This window comes from Oncorhynchus nerka, linkage group LG13 (genome assembly GCF_034236695.1).
Source record: "Oncorhynchus nerka isolate Pitt River linkage group LG13, Oner_Uvic_2.0, whole genome shotgun sequence".
Classification (NCBI taxonomy): Eukaryota; Metazoa; Chordata; class Actinopteri; order Salmoniformes; family Salmonidae; genus Oncorhynchus; species Oncorhynchus nerka.
Genome location: NC_088408.1, coordinates 36,835,631 through 36,855,453, shown reverse-complemented (window position 1 = coordinate 36,855,453; position 19,823 = coordinate 36,835,631). Strand labels below are relative to the sequence as shown.

The 19,823-nt window shown below is 43.5% G+C and overlaps 2 protein-coding genes and 1 long non-coding RNA gene across 10 annotated transcripts in view; 1 reads left to right on the top strand and 2 right to left on the bottom strand.

Moving 5' to 3' along the window:
• Positions 1–47: 47 nt before the first annotated feature.
• On the top strand, positions 48–16,967 carry LOC115139472 (enoyl-[acyl-carrier-protein] reductase, mitochondrial). Of its 6 annotated transcripts, none has more exons than XM_029676910.2 (11): positions 48–463; positions 10,483–10,580; positions 13,055–13,186; positions 13,402–13,545; positions 13,738–13,840; positions 13,929–14,031; positions 14,132–14,205; positions 14,351–14,411; positions 14,539–14,611; positions 16,075–16,166; positions 16,429–16,521. In XM_029676910.2, exons 1-11 carry the CDS (start codon positions 309–311, stop codon positions 16,435–16,437), a joined length of 1,044 nt encoding a protein of 347 aa, XP_029532770.2. In that variant the 5' UTR covers positions 48–308; the 3' UTR covers positions 16,438–16,521. The 6 variants fall into 6 exon arrangements, with proteins under 6 accessions (XP_029532770.2, XP_029532771.2, XP_029532773.2 ...); XM_029676911.2 differs by having other exon boundaries at positions 50–463; positions 16,432–16,521; XM_029676913.2 differs by lacking the exon at positions 14,539–14,611 and having other exon boundaries at positions 51–463; positions 16,429–16,517.
• On the bottom strand, positions 2,539–8,690 carry LOC135574685 (uncharacterized). Its single transcript, XR_010465562.1, has 2 exons — positions 6,978–8,690; positions 2,539–3,281 (listed from the first exon to the last, which is right to left on the bottom strand). It is a non-coding gene; the product is annotated as an uncharacterized LOC135574685 (long non-coding RNA).
• Positions 16,621–19,823, bottom strand: part of arhgap18 (Rho GTPase activating protein 18) — a 22,622-nt gene continuing 19,419 nt past the window's right edge. For 2 of the 3 annotated variants that reach the window (XM_029676907.2, XM_029676905.2), the window contains exons 14-15: positions 18,617–18,699; positions 16,621–18,082 (exon numbers count right to left, since the gene is read on the bottom strand). In XM_029676907.2, the coding sequence (XP_029532767.2) occupies positions 17,991–18,082; positions 18,617–18,699 (175 nt within the window). In that variant the 3' untranslated portion in view covers positions 16,621–17,990. The remainder of the gene's footprint in view (positions 18,083–18,616; positions 18,700–19,823) is intronic. The other variant, XM_029676906.2, reaches the window with a different exon arrangement.

Below are 19,823 nucleotides of genomic sequence, written 5' to 3'. Positions count from 1 at the left end.
TCAATTCAGCTCTACGAATGTCTTCTGTGCTATTACAATTTGACCTTTTCCCGACTTTCGTTCTTATGAGGAACATTGGGAATTTACGATTTTTTAGAAGGCTGTTACACAATCATGAAGTATTTAGCTTCAGGGTCACCACCACAGTGAAGATGACATACGGGAAAACACATACTTTCTTCACCCTCCCAGTCCATTAGGACTTTCAGGTTTAAGGAAGTGAGATTACTGAGAGGCAGTGTCCCATTAATGCCATGTAGAAGTAGAACTGGTTCATCCATAGTGTGGCCTTTGCTGCATCAATCGTCATGAGGAGGCCTCTGTTCAGACTGACCCAGAAGAGAGTGCTGCCCCTGTGGCAGAGAGAGAGCAGAACCACCCTGGCCCCTGGTGCTCTACGGCAACTCCACTCCTGCTCAGCACTGGTCTACAGAAAGCACGGACATCACTATGACACAGTCAGGTAAGGGATCATATGATGTTGCCATACTTGTGTGTCGATTGGAAGACATCTGCGAGGGAATTTGAGATGCTCACTGTGAAATGAAAAGAGTTCTGCTCAAAACAGATCATTAAAAGGCACTTGTTTCAAAACTCTAAGCACATTTTCGATTGACTAAGTGCAGTACAACACACAAAATCATAGTCACTTTTTCACCAAACCTAATCAGTATTTCATCTAGAAATACATGTTTCACATTGCAATGCTGACATTACTTTCAATATGATTGTCTTCTCATTTGTTAAAATACATTTTACTGTTACTTAATCCTTAAAACTTAATTACTTATGATTTTTTCTACTACAGATTAAGAACTACATAATGAAAATGTACATTTGTAAAGTATATCATATAGTATGATATATACTGTAATGTACTATTATAATGACTATTCTCATTTTAATAGATGTACTCTGCTATACAATTGAAAACAGCAGTAACTACGCATTTGGTCAAATTGAGTTAAGACTGAAATCAGGCTCTGTGTCATTTTTATCTTGTGACCATTTATTTTATATTATTAATTTTTGTATGTTTTTTTTCTTGTGACAAAAAGTGTCCTGGTTCAATTATGTTCCGTTTCAAAGAAAATGGAGAGTCAAATTTGCAGTAACTACAAAATCCTAGTAAAAACCAAGGCAAATAGCATTAACAAATACAAATAAAATACATGTACTGCACTTTGTTCCACTGTGTTTTGACTGCAGTTACTGCAGTTTGCCTTGGTTTTCTATCGGACTCCAAGTTCAGGCATTCCTGATTATAACATACCTTCACACACAGCATGAGACAGCCAAGACAGTTGGATGCCTAATTTGCATAATTGGCCATGTGCATGTAATTGTGATGGACGCTGTAGGAGAGAGGAATAACGTTGTGGGAGAGACAAAAAAGTGAGTAAAAAAAACACCCTAAATATGTTTAGAACTGTAAATGAGCAAGCTGCAGAGTGGCACACACAGTGTGCCAGATATTTGAGGCTTTACTCCTCCTCCATCACTTTATGGACCCCATTGTTAATCCCCGTCATAACAGAGGCATTGTCAGTCCCTATCCCCAGGAGTTTCTCTTTTTTAAGACAACACTTCTCGAGGAAAGCCACAACAGCACGGGCTATAGATTTGGCATCTCCTCCCTCCAACTCAACAAGCCCCAGAAATGTTGATACATTTGTCTGCTTGGTGTCACTAAAGTACCATATTACAACCCCCAGGTTCTTAGAAACACTTACATCCATGGACTCATTGAGGAGGCTGAAACGCTGCTCACCCACATCTGCGACCAACTTTTTCAGAAAGTATGGTGCTAGAACAGCATGAATCATTTCTGTGCACTTTGTCCTGTGCATGTTGAAGTGGGTAACAGTGGAGTCTGAGAAAGCAGCTCTCTACATGCTTCTCCAATGTGATCACATGACAGCATGGAACAATGTTCAGCGATAGCGCCTTTTTTGCAGAGTCATTTTTTTTTAACCATAAATGCCAGCTTGTTTTGGGTGGAACTGTTATAAGGCTTTGCCTTGAGCATGTTTTTGAGTTGTCATGTGTTTATTTTACATCACTAAGTTTGGCGTAGAAATCAGCCTTACAATACAAGCAGTATGCCCGTGTATCATCTCCAATAAACGTGTTCAACCAGCCTTTGAATTCAGGGTTTGATTCCCACCCCTTTCTGTATTTTTTAGTGTACAGTTTAGACTGAGACATGATGAGCTAGCCAGCTAGATGTTTAGTTTATGTCACAGAGATGCAGTGGACAAGGTGAGTAAGTGACTGAGGCTGTGTGAGTCAAATGCAGTGATTTATTTTTGTGCAGGGATTTTTTTTTGAAAAAGAACATTTTACATTTACATCCCGCCCTGAATGTAAGCCAGGGCGGGATCAGCCAGCGGCGGCTTCTGTTATGGGTGTAAGATGGCACAGTGATGCCATCTGTTGGTAAATGTTCATTACTGCAACTCTTGTGTTTTACCGGGGTGCTTGAGATACCCGGATGTGTGGTCATGTACTGAACAAGACTGGTTACTCGCATCAAAATCAAATCAAATCAAATTTATTTATATAGCCCTTCGTACATCAGCTGATATCTCAAAGTGCTGTACAGAAACCCAGCCTAAAACCCCAAACAGCAAACAATGCAGGTGTAAAAGCACGGTGGCTAGGAAAAACTCCCTAGAAAGGCCAAAACCTAGGAAGAAACCTAGAGAGGAACCAGGCTATGTGGGGTGGCCAGTCCTCTTCTGGCTGTGCCGGGTAGAGATTATAACAGAACATGACCAAGATGTTCAAATGTTCATAAATGACCAGCATGGTCGAATAATAATAAGGCAGAACAGTTGAAACTGGAGCAGCAGCACAGTCAGGTGGACTGGGGACAGCAAGGAGTCATCATGTCAGGTAGTCCTGGGGCACGGTCCTAGGGCTCAGGTCCTCCGAGAGAGAGAGAAAGAAAGAGAGAATTAGAGAGAGCATATGTGGGGTGGCCAGTCCTCTTCTGGCTGTGCCGGGTGGAGATTATAACAGAACGTGGCCAAGATGTTCAAATGTTCATAAATGACCAGCATGGTTGAATAATAGTAAGGCAGAACAGTTGAAACTGGAGCAGCAGCATGGCCAGGTGGACTGGGGACAGCAAGGAGTCATCATGTCAGGTAGTCCTGGGACATGGTCCTAGGGCCCAGGCCAGTTGAAACTGGAGCAGCAGCATGGCCAGGTGGACTGGGGACAGCAAGGAGTCATCATGTCAGGTAGTCCTGGGGCATGGTCCTAGGGCTCAGGTCCTCCGAGAGAGAGAAAGAAAGAGAGAAGGAGAGAATTAGAGAACGCACACTTAGATTCACACAGGACACCGAATAGGACAGGAGAAGTACTCCAGATATAACAAACTGACCCTAGCCCCCGACACATAAACTAATGCAGCATAAATACTGGAGGCTGAGACAGGAGGGGTCAGGAGACACTGTGGCCCCATCCGAGGACACCCCGGACAGGGCCAAACAGGAAGGATATAAACCCACCCACTTTGCCAAAGCACAGCCCCCACACCACTAGAGGGATATCTTCAACCACCAACTTACCATCCTGAGACAAGGCCGAGTATAGCCCACAAAGATCTCCGCCACGGCACAACCCAAGGGGGGCGCCAACCCAGACAGGCCGACCACAACAGTGAATCAACCCACCCAGGTGACGCACCCCCCCCCAGGGACGGCATGAGAGAGCCCCAGTAAGCCAGTGACTCAGCCCCGTAACAGGGTAGAGGCAGAGAATCCCAGTGGAAAGAGGGGAATCGGCCAGGCAGAGACAGCAAGGGCGGTTCGTTGCTCCAGAGCCTTTCCGTTCACCTTCCCACTCCTGGGCCAGACTACACTCAATCATATGACCCACTGAAGAGATGAGTCTTCAGTAAAGACTTAAAGGTTGAGACCGAGTTTGCGTCTCTGACATGGGTAGGCAGACCGTTCCATAAAAATGGAGCTCTATAGGAGAAAGCCCTGCCTCCAGCTGTTTGCTTAGAAATTCTAGGGACAATTAGGAGGCCTGCGTCTTGTGACCGTAGCGTACGTGTAGGTATGTACGGCAGGACCAAATCAGAGAGATAGGTAGGAGCAAGCCCATGTAATGCTTTGTAGGTTAGCAGTAAAACCTTGAAATCAGCCCTTGCTTTGACAGGAAGCCAGTGTAGAGAGGCTAGCACTGGAGTAATATGATCAAATTTTTTGGTTCTAGTCAGGATTCTAGCAGCCGTATTCAGCACTAACTGAAGTTTATTTAGTGCTTTATCCGGGTAGCCGGAAAATAGAGCATTGCAGTAGTCTAACCTAGAAGTGACAAAAGCATGGATTAATTTTTCTGCATCATTTTTGGACAGAAAGTTTCTGATTTTTGCAATGTTACGTAGATGGAAAAAAGCTGTCCTCGAAATGGTCTTGATATGTTCTTCAAAAGAGAGATCAGGGTCCAGAGTAACGCCGAGGTCCTTCAGTTTTATTTGAGACGACTGTACAACCATTAAGATTAATTGTCAGATTCAACAGAAGATCTCTTTGTTTCTTGGGACCTAGAACAAGCATCTCTGTTTTGTCCGAGTTTAATAGTAGAAAGTTTGCAGCCATCCACTTCCTTATGTCTGAAACACATGCTTCTAGCGAGGGCAATTTTGGGGCTTCACCATGTTTCATTGAAATGTACAGCTGTGTGTCATCCGCATAGCAGTGAAAGTTTACATTATGTTTTCGAATAACATCCCCAAGAGGTAAAATATATAGTGAAAACAATAGTGGTCCTAAAACAGAACCTTGAGGAACACCGAAATTTACAGTTGATTTGTCAGAGGACAAACCATTCACAGAGACAAACTGATATCTTTCCGACAGATAAGATCTAAACCAGGCCAGAACATGTCCGTGTAGACCAATTTGGGTTTCCAATCTCTCCAAAAGAATGTGGTGATCGATGGTATCAAAAGCAGCACTAAGGTCTAGGAGCACGAGGACAGATGCAGAGCCTCGGTCCGTTGCCATTAAAATGTCATTTACCACCTTCACAAGTGCCGTCTCAGTGCTATGATGGGGTCTAAAACCAGACTGAAGCATTTCGTATACATTGTTTGTCTTCAGGAAGGCAGTGAGTTGCTGCGCAACAGCCTTCTCTAAAATTTTTGAGAGGAATGGAAGATTCGATATAGGCCGATAGTTTTTTATATTTTCTGGGTCAAGGTTTGGCTTTTTCAAGAGAGGCTTTATTACTGCCACTTTTAGTGAGTTTGGTACACATCCAGTGGATAGAGAGCCGTTTATTATGTTCAACATAGGAGGGCCAAGCACAGGAAGCAGCTCTTTCAGTAGTTTAGTTGGAATAGGGTCCAGTATGCAGCTTGAAGGTTTAGAGGCCATGATTATTTTCATCATTGTGTCAAGAGATATAGTACTAAAAGACTTGAGCGTCTCTCTTGATCCTAGGTCCTGGCAGAGTTGTGCAGACTCAGGACAACTGAGGTTTGGAGGAATACACAGGTTTAAAGAGGAGTCCGTAATTTGCTTTCTAATAATCATAATCTTTTCCTCAAAGAAGTTCCTCAAATTTATCACTGCTAAAGTGAAAGTCATCCTCTCTTGGGGAATGCTGCTTTTTAGTTAGCTTTGCGACAGTATCAAAAAGGAATTTCGGATTGTTCTTATTTTCCTCAATTAAGTTAGAAAAATAGGATGATCGAGCAGCAGTAAGGGCTCTTCGGTACTGCACGGTACCGTCCTTCCAAGCTAGTCGGAAGACTTCCAGTTTGGTGTGGCGCCATTTCCGTTCCAATTTTCTGGAAGCTTGCTTCAGAGCTCGGGTATTTTCTGTGTACCAGGGAGCTAGTTTCTTATGAGACATTTTTTTAGTTTTTAGGGGTGCAACTGCATCTAGGGTATTGCGCAAGGTTAAATTGAGATACTCAGTTAGGTGGTTAACGGATTTTTGTCCTCTGGCGTCCTTGGGTAGGCAGAGGGAGTCTGGAAGGGCATCAAGGAATCTTTGTGTTGTCTGTGAATTTATAGCACGACTTTTGATGTTCCTTGGTTGGGGTCTGAGCAGATTATTTGTTGCAATTGCAAACGTAATAAAATGGTGGTCCGATAGTCCAGGATTATGAGGAAAAACATTAAGATCCACAACATTTATTCCATGGGACAAAACTAGGTCCAGCGTATGACTGTGACAGTGAGTGGGTCCAGAGACATGTTGGACAAAACCCACTGAGTCGATGATGGCTCCGAAAGCCTTTTGGAGTGGGTCTGTGGACTTTTCCATGTGAATATTAAAGTCACCAAAGATTAGAATATTATCTGCAATGACTACAAGGTCCGATAGGAATTCAGGGAACTCAGTGAGAAACGCTGTATATGGCCCAGGAGGCCTGTAAACAGTAGCTATAAAAAGTGATTGAGTAGGCTGCATAGATTTCATGACTAGAAGCTCAAAAGACGAAAACGTCATTTTTTTTTTGTAAATTGAAATTTGCTATCGTAAATGTTAGCAACACCTCCGCCTTTGCGGGATGCACGGGGGATATGGTCACTAGTGTAGCCAGGAGGTGAGGCCTCATTTAACACAGTAAATTCATCAGGCTTAAGCCATGTTTCAGTCAGGCCAATCACATCAAGATCAATGCCTCTGTCTCGTCATTTAACATTCAAACAGCTTCCCGCATGCCTGATTCATTTGCAGTCTGGACGCGGAGGGGTGAACATCTCCTGATCTGACTGCAGCTGGGAGGGACTGCTGCTGAAAAAAATGTGTCGCTAGAGGGTTTTGAATACTCGCTAAATATAGCGACTAAGTCGCTAAGTTGGCAACACTGCCTGCTTGCCAGTAACCCAATCAATAATACCTTATACAATTTTAATGGCAGAGCAATTTAACTGCAACTTCATAGAAGCAATTGACAAGAACCCAGTCATCAACATCAAATTATTTGTAATAATCTGCATTACCTCCCAGGGGAGGAGTGCAGGAGATATGAGTGGATGTGTGGGGTGGGGGGTTCATAGACCAAACAAAGGCCTTAAAATATCAAAAAATATTCTCGGCCAAATGTAAATAGTCCCACACAAAATCAATACAGTTCAAACAACAAACAAAAACTCTCGCGGAAACTCTCTTAACTAAAACGTCACACCAAATACAACGACACTAAACACCAAAGGGAGCGCCCTAACAAAAAAAAAGACAGTCTGCTGCAGAGTAAAGCACTGGAGCGATAGAGGGGAAATGAGAGTAAGAGAGAGAGGGGGTGTTCTTAGCAGTTGACTTCAGGCTTGAAGTTGCACTGTCTGTCCGTCTGATACACATGACTGTTTGTTTTTCAAAGCTTCGCAACAATGTTGCTACTACGCCATGCGAATAATGACAGGAGCGGTCCCAAATATTACAACCTAACACCGGCGGATCGAGTTTACAACTAAGCAAGCTGAAAATAAACAAGACTTCTGCAGAGTTGCACACACTGTCAAACTGCGCGCCAACCGAGCGCTTCGCACAGAGAGCCGGAGGAGCTATCTTTATTTCCTCCTTCCTTACTGCTGATGCGCTCTTAAAGTGGCAGCACGGTGAAGGCTCTGTGCAGGATTTCGCCAGGTCATACGGTGGCCACACACGTCTCCAACTCAATCATAAAGTTTGCAGATGACACAAAAGTGATAGGCCTATTTACCAACAATGACGAGACAGCCTACAGGGAGGAGGTGAGGGCCCTGGCAGAGTGGTGCCAGGAAAATAACTCCTCCCTCAATGTCAACAAAACGAAGGAGCTTATCGTGGACTTCAGGAGACAGCAGAGGGAGCACTCCCCCACATCAACAGGGCCGCAGTGGAGAAGGTGAAAAGCTTCAAGTTCCTCTGCGTGCACATCACTGACAACCTGAAATGGTTTCTCTATACAGACAATAGCGCTTCTTCAACCTCAGGGGGATGAAGATATGTGGCTTGGCCCCCAAGACCCTCACAAACTTCTACAGATGCACCATTGAGAGCATCCTGTCGGGCTATATCACCGCCTGGTACGGCAACTGCACCGTCCACAACAGCAGGGCTCTCTAGATGATGGTGCGGTCAGCCCAACTGCCTGCCCTCCAGGACATCTACAGCACCCAGTGTCACAGAAAGGACAAGAAGATCATCAAGGACCTCAGCCACCCGAGCCACGGCCTGTTCACCCCGCTTCCATCTGAAAGGCGGAGACGGTATATGTACATTAAAGCTGGGACCGAGAGACTGAAAAACAGCTTCTATCTCCAGTTAAATAGTCACCACCAGCTGGCCTCTGCCCAGTACCATGCCCTGAACTTTAATCACTGTTACTAGCCGGCTACATCCTGGTACTCAACCCTGCACCTTAGAGACTGCTGCCCTATGTACATAGTCATTGAACACTGGTCACTTTAATAATGTTTACATACTGTTTTACCCACTTCATATGTACACTGGGTGGACAAAACTTCAGGAAAAACTTTCCATGACATAGACTGACCAGGTGAATCCATGTGAAAGCCCTTATCGATGTCAGCTGTTAAATCCACTTCAATCAATCAAATGTATTTATAAAGCTTTTTACATCAACAGATTGTCACAAAGGTCGTGTACAGAACCCAGCCTAAAACCCCAAAGAGCAAGCAATGCAAATGTAGAAGCACGGTGGCTAGGAAAAACCTAAAGAGAACCAGGTTCTGAGGGGTGGCCTGTCCTCTTCTGGCTGTGCCGGGTTGGTGATTATAAGAGTACATGGCCATTAAGGCCAGATCGTTCATCAAGATGTTCAAACGGTCATAGAACTAGCATGGCCAAATAACAATCACAGTGGTTATAGAGGGTGCAACAGGCCAGCACTTCAGGAGTCAATATCAGTTGGCTTTTCATAGCCAAGCATTCAGAGGTCGAGACAGCAGGTGTGGTAGAGAGAGATAGGGAGAGAGAGGGTCAAAACAGCAGTCCCGGGATAGGGTAGCACATCCGGTGAAAAGGACAGGGTTCCATAACCGCAAGCAGAACAGTAGAAACTGGATCAGCAGCACGACAAGGTGGACTGGGGATGGGAACAGCCAGGAGTCATCAGGCCAGGTAGTCCTGAGGCATGGTCCTAGGGCTAAGATCCTCCGGGAGGAGGAGGAAAAGAGAGAGAGAGAGAGATGGGCGATTTAGAGGGCTATTACTTAAGATCACACAGGACACCAGATAATACAGGAGAAAAACACCAGATAGGACAGAATGACCGTAGCCCTCAGGCACATAGACTATTGCAACATAGATGCTGGAGACTGAGATAGGGGGGTCGGGAGACACTGTGGCCCTGTCTGAAGACACCCCTGGATAGGGCCAACCAGGCAGGATATAACCCCACTCACTTTGTCAAAGCGTATCCCCCACAACACCAGAGGGATATGAACAGACCACAAACTTACTACCCTGAGACAAGGCAGAGAAGATCTCCCCTACCACACGAGCCCGAGGGGGCACAAGACCGGACAGGAAGATGACATCAGTGACTCAACCCACTCAAGTCGAGTTTGCCTTGCCAAAAGTTTTTTTCCCCCAGGTGCATAAACAGTGAGAATATTTACTGTGAAGTCGATGAGAGCCTATGGCCAAATTTTCAAGACCGGCATGATGAAAACTAGTGCCATGCTAAACGTTATGTTTATTTAATTAATTCAATTTATTTCATTTGATTACAGTACACCTATTTTGTAATTATATCAGAACAATATATATATATTTTCCCATCAATGATTGTGAAATGATCACACCTTCAATGATCACACCTTCAATGATCACACCTTCAATGATCACACCTTCAATGATCACACCTTCAATGATCACACCTTCAATGATCACACCTTCAATGATCACACCTTCAATGATCACACCTTTGATCAGACATGGGGCTAGAAAGAGGGGATATTTTGAGGACTAAAGCAAGTGCATTTCCTAATGTGAAAACAGTGTAATGTACTGTAACTTAGAGTGCTGTAGCAAATTACATTCACAGGGCTATTTTGAAACACGTGTCTTGCATTTTTCCTCGTTGGATTAACTGGGCGTTAAAACAATTCAATTGAGAAGATGTCATTACGTTGTGTTTTGGGTGATTTAAACCAATGTTTCACAGTATACTGGATCAATGGTTGTATACTGGATCAATGAGGGCACAATAAAAAGGATTTGCATATAAGACTTGCTGCGTTACAAGTGTTACCCGTTTGTAGTTTTGTACTAGTTTTGAAAATTCACCACATACTTGTGAAAATAGCCCCAAAGCGAATTGAAAAATATATAAAAAAGATTGTCAAAGACATTATGGCCATGTGCTGTTTCCCCAGTTTTAAGTCTTTATCATTGCTGTAGCTGTAAACTTGTTTCTTCAATATGAATAAAGAAACACCTAAACATCAATGTGGATGGCAATTTGTAGTTTACGTGATTGTGTTATTGTCCGTATAATAGAATGGAGGAGATGTCCTTGCCAGCCCTGGGTCAACACAGTGTCAGACTGAGGATGTTGGCAGCACCAGTGAATCCAGCTGATATTAACATGCTACAAGGTAACATTCATACTGCATGAATCAATCATACATGATAGATAATCAGTTAATAGAGACTGTATCTTTAAGAGATTTGGTAACACTTCATAATAACTAAGACTAAAGCATGTAGAGGTGGTTGAACAGGGCTAGGGTTACATTAGGCTTATGTCCACATCCCGGTTCAACCCTAACCCCAGCCTCAGCCACAATCCTAACCCCAGCCTCAGACACAACCCTAACCCCAGCCTCAGACACAACCCTAAACCTAGCTTCATGTCCATGTCAAGGTTCAACCCTAAACCCAGCCTCAGCCACAACCCTAACCCCAGCCTCAGACACAACCCTAACCCCAGCCTCAACCACAACCCTAAACCTAGCTTCATGTCCATGTCAAGGTTCAACCCTAAACCCAGCCTCAACCACAACCCTAACCCCAGCCTCAGACACAACCCTAACCCCAGCCTCAACCACAACCCTAAACCTAGCTTCATGTCCATGTCAAGGTTCAACCCTAAACCCAGCCTCAACCACATCCCTAACCCCAGCCTCAACCACATCCCTAACCCCAGCCTCAACCACAACACTACCCCCAGCCTCAACCACATCCCTAACTCCAGCCTCAACCACATCCCTAACCCCAGCCTCAACCACAACACTAACTCCAGCCTCAACCACAACCCTAACCCCAGGCTCAACCACAACCCTAACCCCAGCCTCAACCACAACACTAACTCCAGCTTCAACCACAACCCTAACCCCAGCCTCAACCACAACCCTAACCCCAGCCTCAACCACAACCCTAACTCCATCCTCAACCACAACCTTAACCCCAGCCTCAACCACAACCCTAACCCCAGTCTCAACCACAACCCTAACCCCAGCCTCAACCACAACCCTAACCCCAGCCTCAGACACAACCCTAACCCCAGTCTCAACCACAACCCTAAACCTAGCTTCATGTCCATGTCAAGGTTCAACCCTAAACCCAGCCTCAACCACAACCCTAACCCCAGCCTCAGACACAACCCTAACCCCAGTCTCAACCACAACCCTAAACCTAGCTTCATGTCCATGTCAAGGTTCAACCCTAAACCCAGCCTCAACCACATCCCTAACCCCAGCCTCAACCACATCCCTAACCCCAGCCTCAACCACAACACTACCCCCAGCCTCAACCACATCCCTAACTCCAGCCTCAACCACATCCCTAACCCCAGCCTCAACCACAACACTAACTCCAGCCTCAACCACAACCCTAACCCCAGGCTCAACCACAACCCTAACCCCAGCCTCAACCACAACACTAACTCCAGCTTCAACCACAACCCTAACCCCAGCCTCAACCACAACCCTAACCCCAGCCTCAACCACAACCCTAACCCCAGCCTCAACCACATCCCTAACCCCAGCCTCAACCACAACCCTAACCCCAGCCTCAACCACAACCCTAACTCCAGCCTCAACCACAACCCTAACCTCAGCCTCAACCACAACCCTAACCCCAGCCTCAACCACAACCCTAACCTCAGCCTCAACCACAACCCTAACCCCAGCCTCAACCACATCCCTAACCCCAGCCTCAGCCACAACCCTAACCCCAGCCTCAACCACATCCCTAACCCCAGCCTCAACCACATCCCTAACCCCAGCCTCAACCACAACCCTAACCCCAGCCTCATCCATAACCCTAACCCCAGCCTGAACCACAACCCTAACCCCAGCCTCAACCACAACCCTAACTCCAGCCTCAACCACAACCCTAAACCTACCTTCATGTCAACATTCCAGTTCATCCTTAACCCCAGCCTCAACCACAACCTTAATCCCAGCCTCAACCACATCCCCAACCCCAGACTCAACCACAACCCTAACCCCAGCCTCAACCACGACCCTAACCCCAGCCTCAACCCTAACCCTAACCCCAGCCTCAACCACATCCCTAACCCCAGCCTCAACCACAATCCTAACCCCAGCCTCAACCACGACCCTAACCCCAGCCTCAACCACAACCCTAACCCTAGCTTCATGTCCACGTCCCGGTTCAAACCTAACCCCAGCATGAACCACAATCCTAACCCCCAGCCTCAACCACATCCCTAACCCCAGCCTCAGCCACAACCCTAACCCCAGCCTCAACCACAACCCTAACCCTAGCTTCATGTCCACGTCCCGATTCAAACCTAACCCCAGCCTGAACCACGACCCTAATCCCAGCCTCAACCACAACCCTAACCCTACCTGCGTGTCAACATTCCAGTTCATCCCTAACCCCAGCCTCAACCACCCTAATTTTGGCATAACCTTGGTTTATCCTGCTTATTATCCTACTTTTCCTTTTGCACCCATAAGGTGCTGGAGCCTGGCTCCGGTTACCTCGTGTTACCATAGATTCTCTCTAGACATTCAGTTCGCCTCCCACTGCTGTTGCCTAGGGATCGGGTTTTTCAAGACTCCACAGGGTATAAAACAGTTATTTGCATTGTTATCCACAGGCACATACCCAATCCTTCCAGTGTTTCCTGCTGTGGGTGGGAATGAGGGAGTGGGGGAGGTGGTGGAGGTTGGTCTGAAGGTCACCTCTCTGAGACCAGGAGACTGGGCCATACCGTGGGATGCTGGCTTTGGTGAGAAAACAGTACATCAGTACTACAGTACATTCCTCTTCTGTCTGTAAAACCACAGTGATGGGAGGGCCATGTGGATACCTTCCGTTTTACCCTGACCAGACCTAGTGATATGAAATGATTGAGACAAGAGTCTCAAACTACTTGTTGTATTTGTGTTGTGTGACATGACATCATCATTGTGAGACAGCGTTTGGGTGGGGTTCTGTTTAAAGGTACATGGAGGACAGAGGCAGTGTGTGAGGCTGATGACCTTCTCCAAGTCCCCAAGGACATCCCTCTGCTGGGGGCTGCTACCATCGGGGTGAACCCCTGCACTGCCTACAGGATGCTGCAGGACTTTGTTACACTCAAACCAGGTAGACAACAGTAGTTCGATAAACATTATTTCTGTGGGACACCCTGTCCTTTTGGTCTATTCTTGTTGCCTGTACAAGCTACTGTTACTCAAGTGGGAAACTTTGTATGAAATGGTGCTTCGTAAGCAGTAAACAAGTATTAATTCATGACTAAATAATGACTTAATTCAATCATTTATTCATTGTCTGCAGGGGCCACTGTGATGCAGAATGGATCCAACAGTGCAGTGGGTCAGGCTGTCATTCAAATAGCTGCTGCCTTGGGGTTGAAGACCATCAACATCATCAGAGACAGGTGGGGACTCTGTCTAGTATCGACCCAGACCATAACAATAGTGTTCGTATTCAAATTCAATGAGTACATTTTTCATGTTTTCTCTCAGACCCAATCGACAAGAGTTGGAGGAGGAACTAAAATCGATGGGAGCTGATTTTGTTATCACTGAAGAAGAGCTGCAATGTCTGGGTCTGGATAACTTAATTCAGGTAAGAGAATAGATACACCATCAAATGTATGATGAGATTAGAGGTATTGGCTTCTTTCCAACAGTCAACTGTAGACTACACTAATGTATTGTCATTTTAGGAGCTCCCAAAGCCCATCCTGGGTTTGAACTGTGTGGGAGGCCGGAGTGCTGGACTTGTCCTCTCTAGTCTTTGGTAGGTTTCTGGGGGGGGAGGTTTCTAGCCAAAATCTTTACTGCAACATGGTCTGCATAAATAATGTAATCCATCATGTTAATTTAGGCTTTGAAAGGACTGATTCTCTGTGAAAGCTAATCCCTCTTTTTGAATGCCCTCACAGTGATGGGGCAACTTTAGTGACATATGGTGGGATGGCCAAAAAACCTCTCCAGATTCCAGCTGTGAGTTCATATTTGTTGTTCAACGTAATCGCAAATGATTCTCAAATTGCACTGTAAATTGCACCATATGTAACCTTGCTGACAGCACATCCTTGACATTTCTGTTTTCTTTGGCTCCCGAAAAAAGAAATCTCTAATTTTTAAGAATATAACATTACAAGGATTCTGGATGACACAGTGGAAAAGAAACAATAGTAAAGGTAAACTTGCTGCACAAAGCTCACTCACTTTAACATTCGAGTGAACACTTTATCCAACTTTCAAAGACTGAACCATGTCTCCATATGGAAAATAATCATGAAAAACAAATAAGAATCTTGTATGGCAGAAGAAAAAATGTATACAAAAATCAAATAATTAATGTAATTACATAGTATCTGGTAATATTTTGTATATTTGTCCTTATATGTCAACGGTGTATTTGTATGTGTTGATTTACAGTATATTCCTTATATGACATACACAATTGAATACATGATTGTGACATATTTGAGGCAGAATATATGAATTATATCAGTCATCTATGAATCTTATAATAAAAGTGTGTATGTTCTGACAATGTAACCTCGACAAAATAAATTATTTCCATATAGGTTTCACATTGTTTTTATAAGTCAGAAACATGAGCATTACTATACATTTTCAGGTTTGAGTTTTCATGGTTAAGGCACCACCTACTGGACAGTTGATTTATATACAGCTATGCCTTTGGTCTTCCATTCAGGGTTTTAACCAAACCCAGCCTAGCTTTGATATGTCACTAGCTAGGTTTCCATCCAATTTGCAACAGATTTTCATGCGAACATTCAAAAATCTCTATAAAACAATATGCGCATTTTCGCACCAGAGCTGTTTCCATCAAACTGACTTTTTTTGTGTGGATAAAATGCTGTGCGTGATGACGTAGTGCACATAAAAATCACTTTTGCTGTTAAATTCCCATGTACCAAATTAAAAATACAATTAAATGGGGTTCGCATCGTTTTTTCAACTCAACTGATGTTTTTTCACAAAAGCTGTTGCGTTATATAGTAAATAGGCCCACTCCGGTCTTGGTACATGCCCTCTAGCCAACAGCTTGCAGATACAGTCCGGGTAGGCTACCTACATTGAGAATATTATTTGTATTTGTAAAACGGTAGTCAAGCACCGATCATCATGTCACCAGAATAAAACCCCCGATATTAATTGGAAAGGAGCATCAAGCTCATGATTTATTTAATCTGATCCTAATAAACTGCATGCTTTCCCTAGTCGTAGTGGGAGGACCACAGACATATCCTGGCGTGGCTTCAATTCTAAATCGATATGATGGTTATTATATCAATATAGGCGTTTCCACCGCCATTTTTCGCATAATTAATTTGACCAACACAAAAAGATCCCATCATGTCGAACGAACAAATTGTCGGCATTTATAAAATTGTCGGCATTTCATGTTTCCATCAGCCCGGTCGTGACTTTTTTTCATGTGTCAGTCAGGTAATTAATTCCCATGAAATGGTTGGATGGAAACCTGGATACTGCTACCAATGTGCTATTGTGAGAATGATTGAGGGATCTCCACTTAATAACGAAATTGATTCACTGCTTCTATAAAAGTAATTCCTCCTTCTCCTCCCCCTCTTATCTTCCTCCCTCCTCCTTATCTCTTCCTCTTTAGCTCTCTACTCCTCATCCTCCTCTCCTTCATCCAACACCATGCTCACCTCCCCCTTTCCACCTACTCATGGCAGACTTTCTTCAATAAGTGATGTGAGACAGTGGTATTCAAGAGCTTTGAAATGTGTATGTCCTATGTATGAGACCTTAGAAGGCTCAGCTTGTCTCGTCTGTATAAACAAGACATGCTACATTTCTGTTACGTCTAAATGTTAACCAATATTACAAGAACTTATGAATCTTCTCAGTGTATTTGCTGCCATATGTATTACAAGTTCCAGGTAGAACAGCAGACTATTGTTTAATTCATCTATATATTGTCCCATATGGGTGTGTCGTGTCTCTCTGTCCCCAGCAGATGTGACGCAGCTACAGGCCATGGTGACCTCTGTGTGTGACCTCGTGAAGTCTGGCCAGCTCCAGCCACCTCATTGTGTCCAGGTTCCCTTCCACCACTACAGCCAAGCCCTCCAGGCCACAATACAGGCGCATCAAAGGAAACATGTACTGCTCATGTAGTCACAAGCAAAAACAAAAACACAGTATCCTCCATCGGGGAAACTTTATTTTGCTTTCTTTTGTCATTTATCTTATTGTGTCCGTTGCATTATACCAAATGAGCACACACACACCAAAAAGGAGTAATTAGGCAATTATTTACAAAATGTTTAGTGGTCATTTTAGAAGCTGTAGAACATATAGTATACAACAACAAAAGAGACATCTTTCAACAGTCATATTTACAGTATAAAGCACGACATAAGGGCAGGGAGAGGGTATACACAGCACATCGTTTAGCACAGCTCATACAGCACAGTCATATCTGTAGTTATACCATTTTTGCTTTCTAAATTGAAATGTTCAGACATGCACATTAAATTATTTTAAACCGTTTCCTCCATTGAAAGCATCTTTTGAGAACCACACTTTAAATGTTATTAGGAAGCAACCTGAATTGCTAGTTTAGGACCACAGCTTGAGAACTGATGTTAACAAACATTTTAAATAATGTACTTAACGCTATCCCTTTGATTCTCATTGGCTGTCTCGTTCACTGGTCATATTCTGTCTACATGGTCAACATGAAAACGGACAGAAGTCACAGTGGAGAGGGATTGCTCAGAGGGACCCCACAGATAAGTGGCGAAGAGCAAACTGGGGCTAGAATACCCTCTATGAGAACTAAGGAGTGTTATATCCACCAACCACTTCAGCTCACCCTACATTATGATTTGGCAGTGAATTTAAAAGTAGTAACAGGGAAGAATTGTTTAGAAAATATCACAAAATTAGTAACTTGCCTATTTATCTGCAATATTGAGCACTGACATTGCTGATTACAGACGTCGCTGGACAGTATTTGGGTGAAATGGAATGAGTCAGTGAATATAACCTTTACAAAGAACTACAGTAAAAACACTAATTGAGTTAGGGGAGGCATGCACTCACCATCTTACAAGAGAGAATGAGCTACAGAGTAAAAAATCATATTAGTGTTTGCATGTCTATTTAATGTAAATACAATGTCTGACAAACCTGTCATTTTTATACCCATTATAATACTACTGTTCTTGGGTTTTGACCATTTACTGTATTGATCATTACGATCAACTAATCTAGGACCTTGACGGTATATTAAATTGCCCTTATCGTCACCAACACACAGACCTATCACAGATTTTGTTCAGTGGCTCTCCTCAGTCATAACTGTCCAACTCCTCATGCGTTGACAGTTGGACTTCCAGTAGCATTCTAAACTACAGCCCCACAAACGACAACAACATTAACACTAATACCTGTCCTTTGGTCCAGTGGTCAGCCTTAACATTAGCATGTCATGGTGAAGTAAATCTTTTCTCTTGCGGTACCCCCGTCTGTCCGTCAGTTCTCCTTGCAGGGTGCGAGCAGTCAGATATCCTATCTCTGGATGCACTTGATGAACCACTCTGCACTGGGGTTGAGCTCCAACAGGTCTTTCATATAGGTCTCCTCATCCAGACAGCGCTCCTCTGTTCAGGAACAACACACAGCAAAAATAACTAAATTGGGTAATGTCTGACATACAGATAGGATCTTAAATTTGATCACCCTGTTGCATGAGGAAATTCAAAACTTGTAGTGTATGAGTTTTAATTTTTTTTATTTTAAGAGGCTTCTGGAGTTTGTCATTCCTACTTTGAAATTTCTGATTTGATTTTCCCGGTATCAACCTCTACAAAAATGTCCACTAATTATAATACTCATAATAATTCACATTTCCTGTTGCTGCAGGAAACTTGGCTCCAATTAAGGGAAAGTGGGATTTGAACCATGTCCTTAAAACACCTTTAATGACTTACTGGATGGTACTACTATGAATTTACAGCAGAATATGGTCTGAATACATAGTCTACTGCAGGATGTTGACATTTCGCTTCCCCCCCCCCCTTTTATTTTTTTCCAGATAACACTTTGTAATAGAATCATCCTGTTTGAGAAACTAGAAAAGCCACTTAAGATATACGAGATGGTTTGTGTGTTAAATGACTGTGTGCAATACTTACGTATATTCCCTCCGATTTCATAAAGGCACAGATCTTCCCTCTTCACAGACACAGAGCTAGAACACACACACACAGACAACATACTGAGGGATAAACAAACAAAAAACTCATTACAAAGAGTAACATTCCAAAACAGTGGAGTTTTATACCTCCCTACAAAAGGTTTTGTAGTATCTGTTAAAATCTTATGACCAAGTGTCCTGGTTCAATTATGTTCAGTTTCAGAGAAAATTGAGTGTGACATTTGCAGTAACTACAAAATCCAAGTAAAAACCAAGGCAAATAGCAGTATGTGAAGTTACTGCACTTTGGCTTTGTTCCACCATGTTTTCACTGCAAAGAGCAGTAAACTACGCAAACAGGGGAAAATGGCTTTAATGTTTATTTGCTGTCCAGCCAAATATGTCATCGGTAGATAAGTGATAATACATCAGTGCATTATCTTATTATTACGTCATTTTTTTCTGCATATCAACCATGACCACTGATTTGACCTATGACCCATGTCCAAAAAAATGTATTGTTACAGTGACCAATTTGTTGTTTTGGCTATTTTCATCCATATCGGGTGAACCCTTTAGTTATATATTTTTTGTACATAGTCTCCCCATTTTAGGGGACCAAAAGTATTGGGACAAATATCATACACCCCCCCCCCAGAAAATGCTAACTTCCCCTGTTATTATAATGATGAGAGGTTAGCATGTTTTGGGGGTATGATAATAGTGCATCTGACACTCTCACGATTCATTCAGGATGATCCGTAATCATAGTAGCATCCACATACATGTAGAGGTGTTAAGAAACAAACCTCTATTCTTATTTACAATAAAAGGGACTCCAAAAATGATACAATACATTATTTACCATTCACTTCTATTGGGCACAAAATAATACAAATAAACCAAAACAAACAGCAAATGCATCCAACAAGCTTGATGTAGTCACTGCGTGCTATGAATATGGGACAAGATACTTACCGTTACTACTTACTACTTTACATAAGTGAATTTGTTCCAATACTTATGGTCCCCTAAAATGGAGGGGGGATAACTATGTACAACAAGTGCAGTAATTTCTAAACGGTTCACCAGTTATGGATAAAAATACTCTCAAATTAAAGCTGACCGTCTGCACTTTAACCTCATAGTCATCGTATCATTTAAAATCCAAAGTGCTGGAGTACAGAGCCAAAACAAAAATTGTC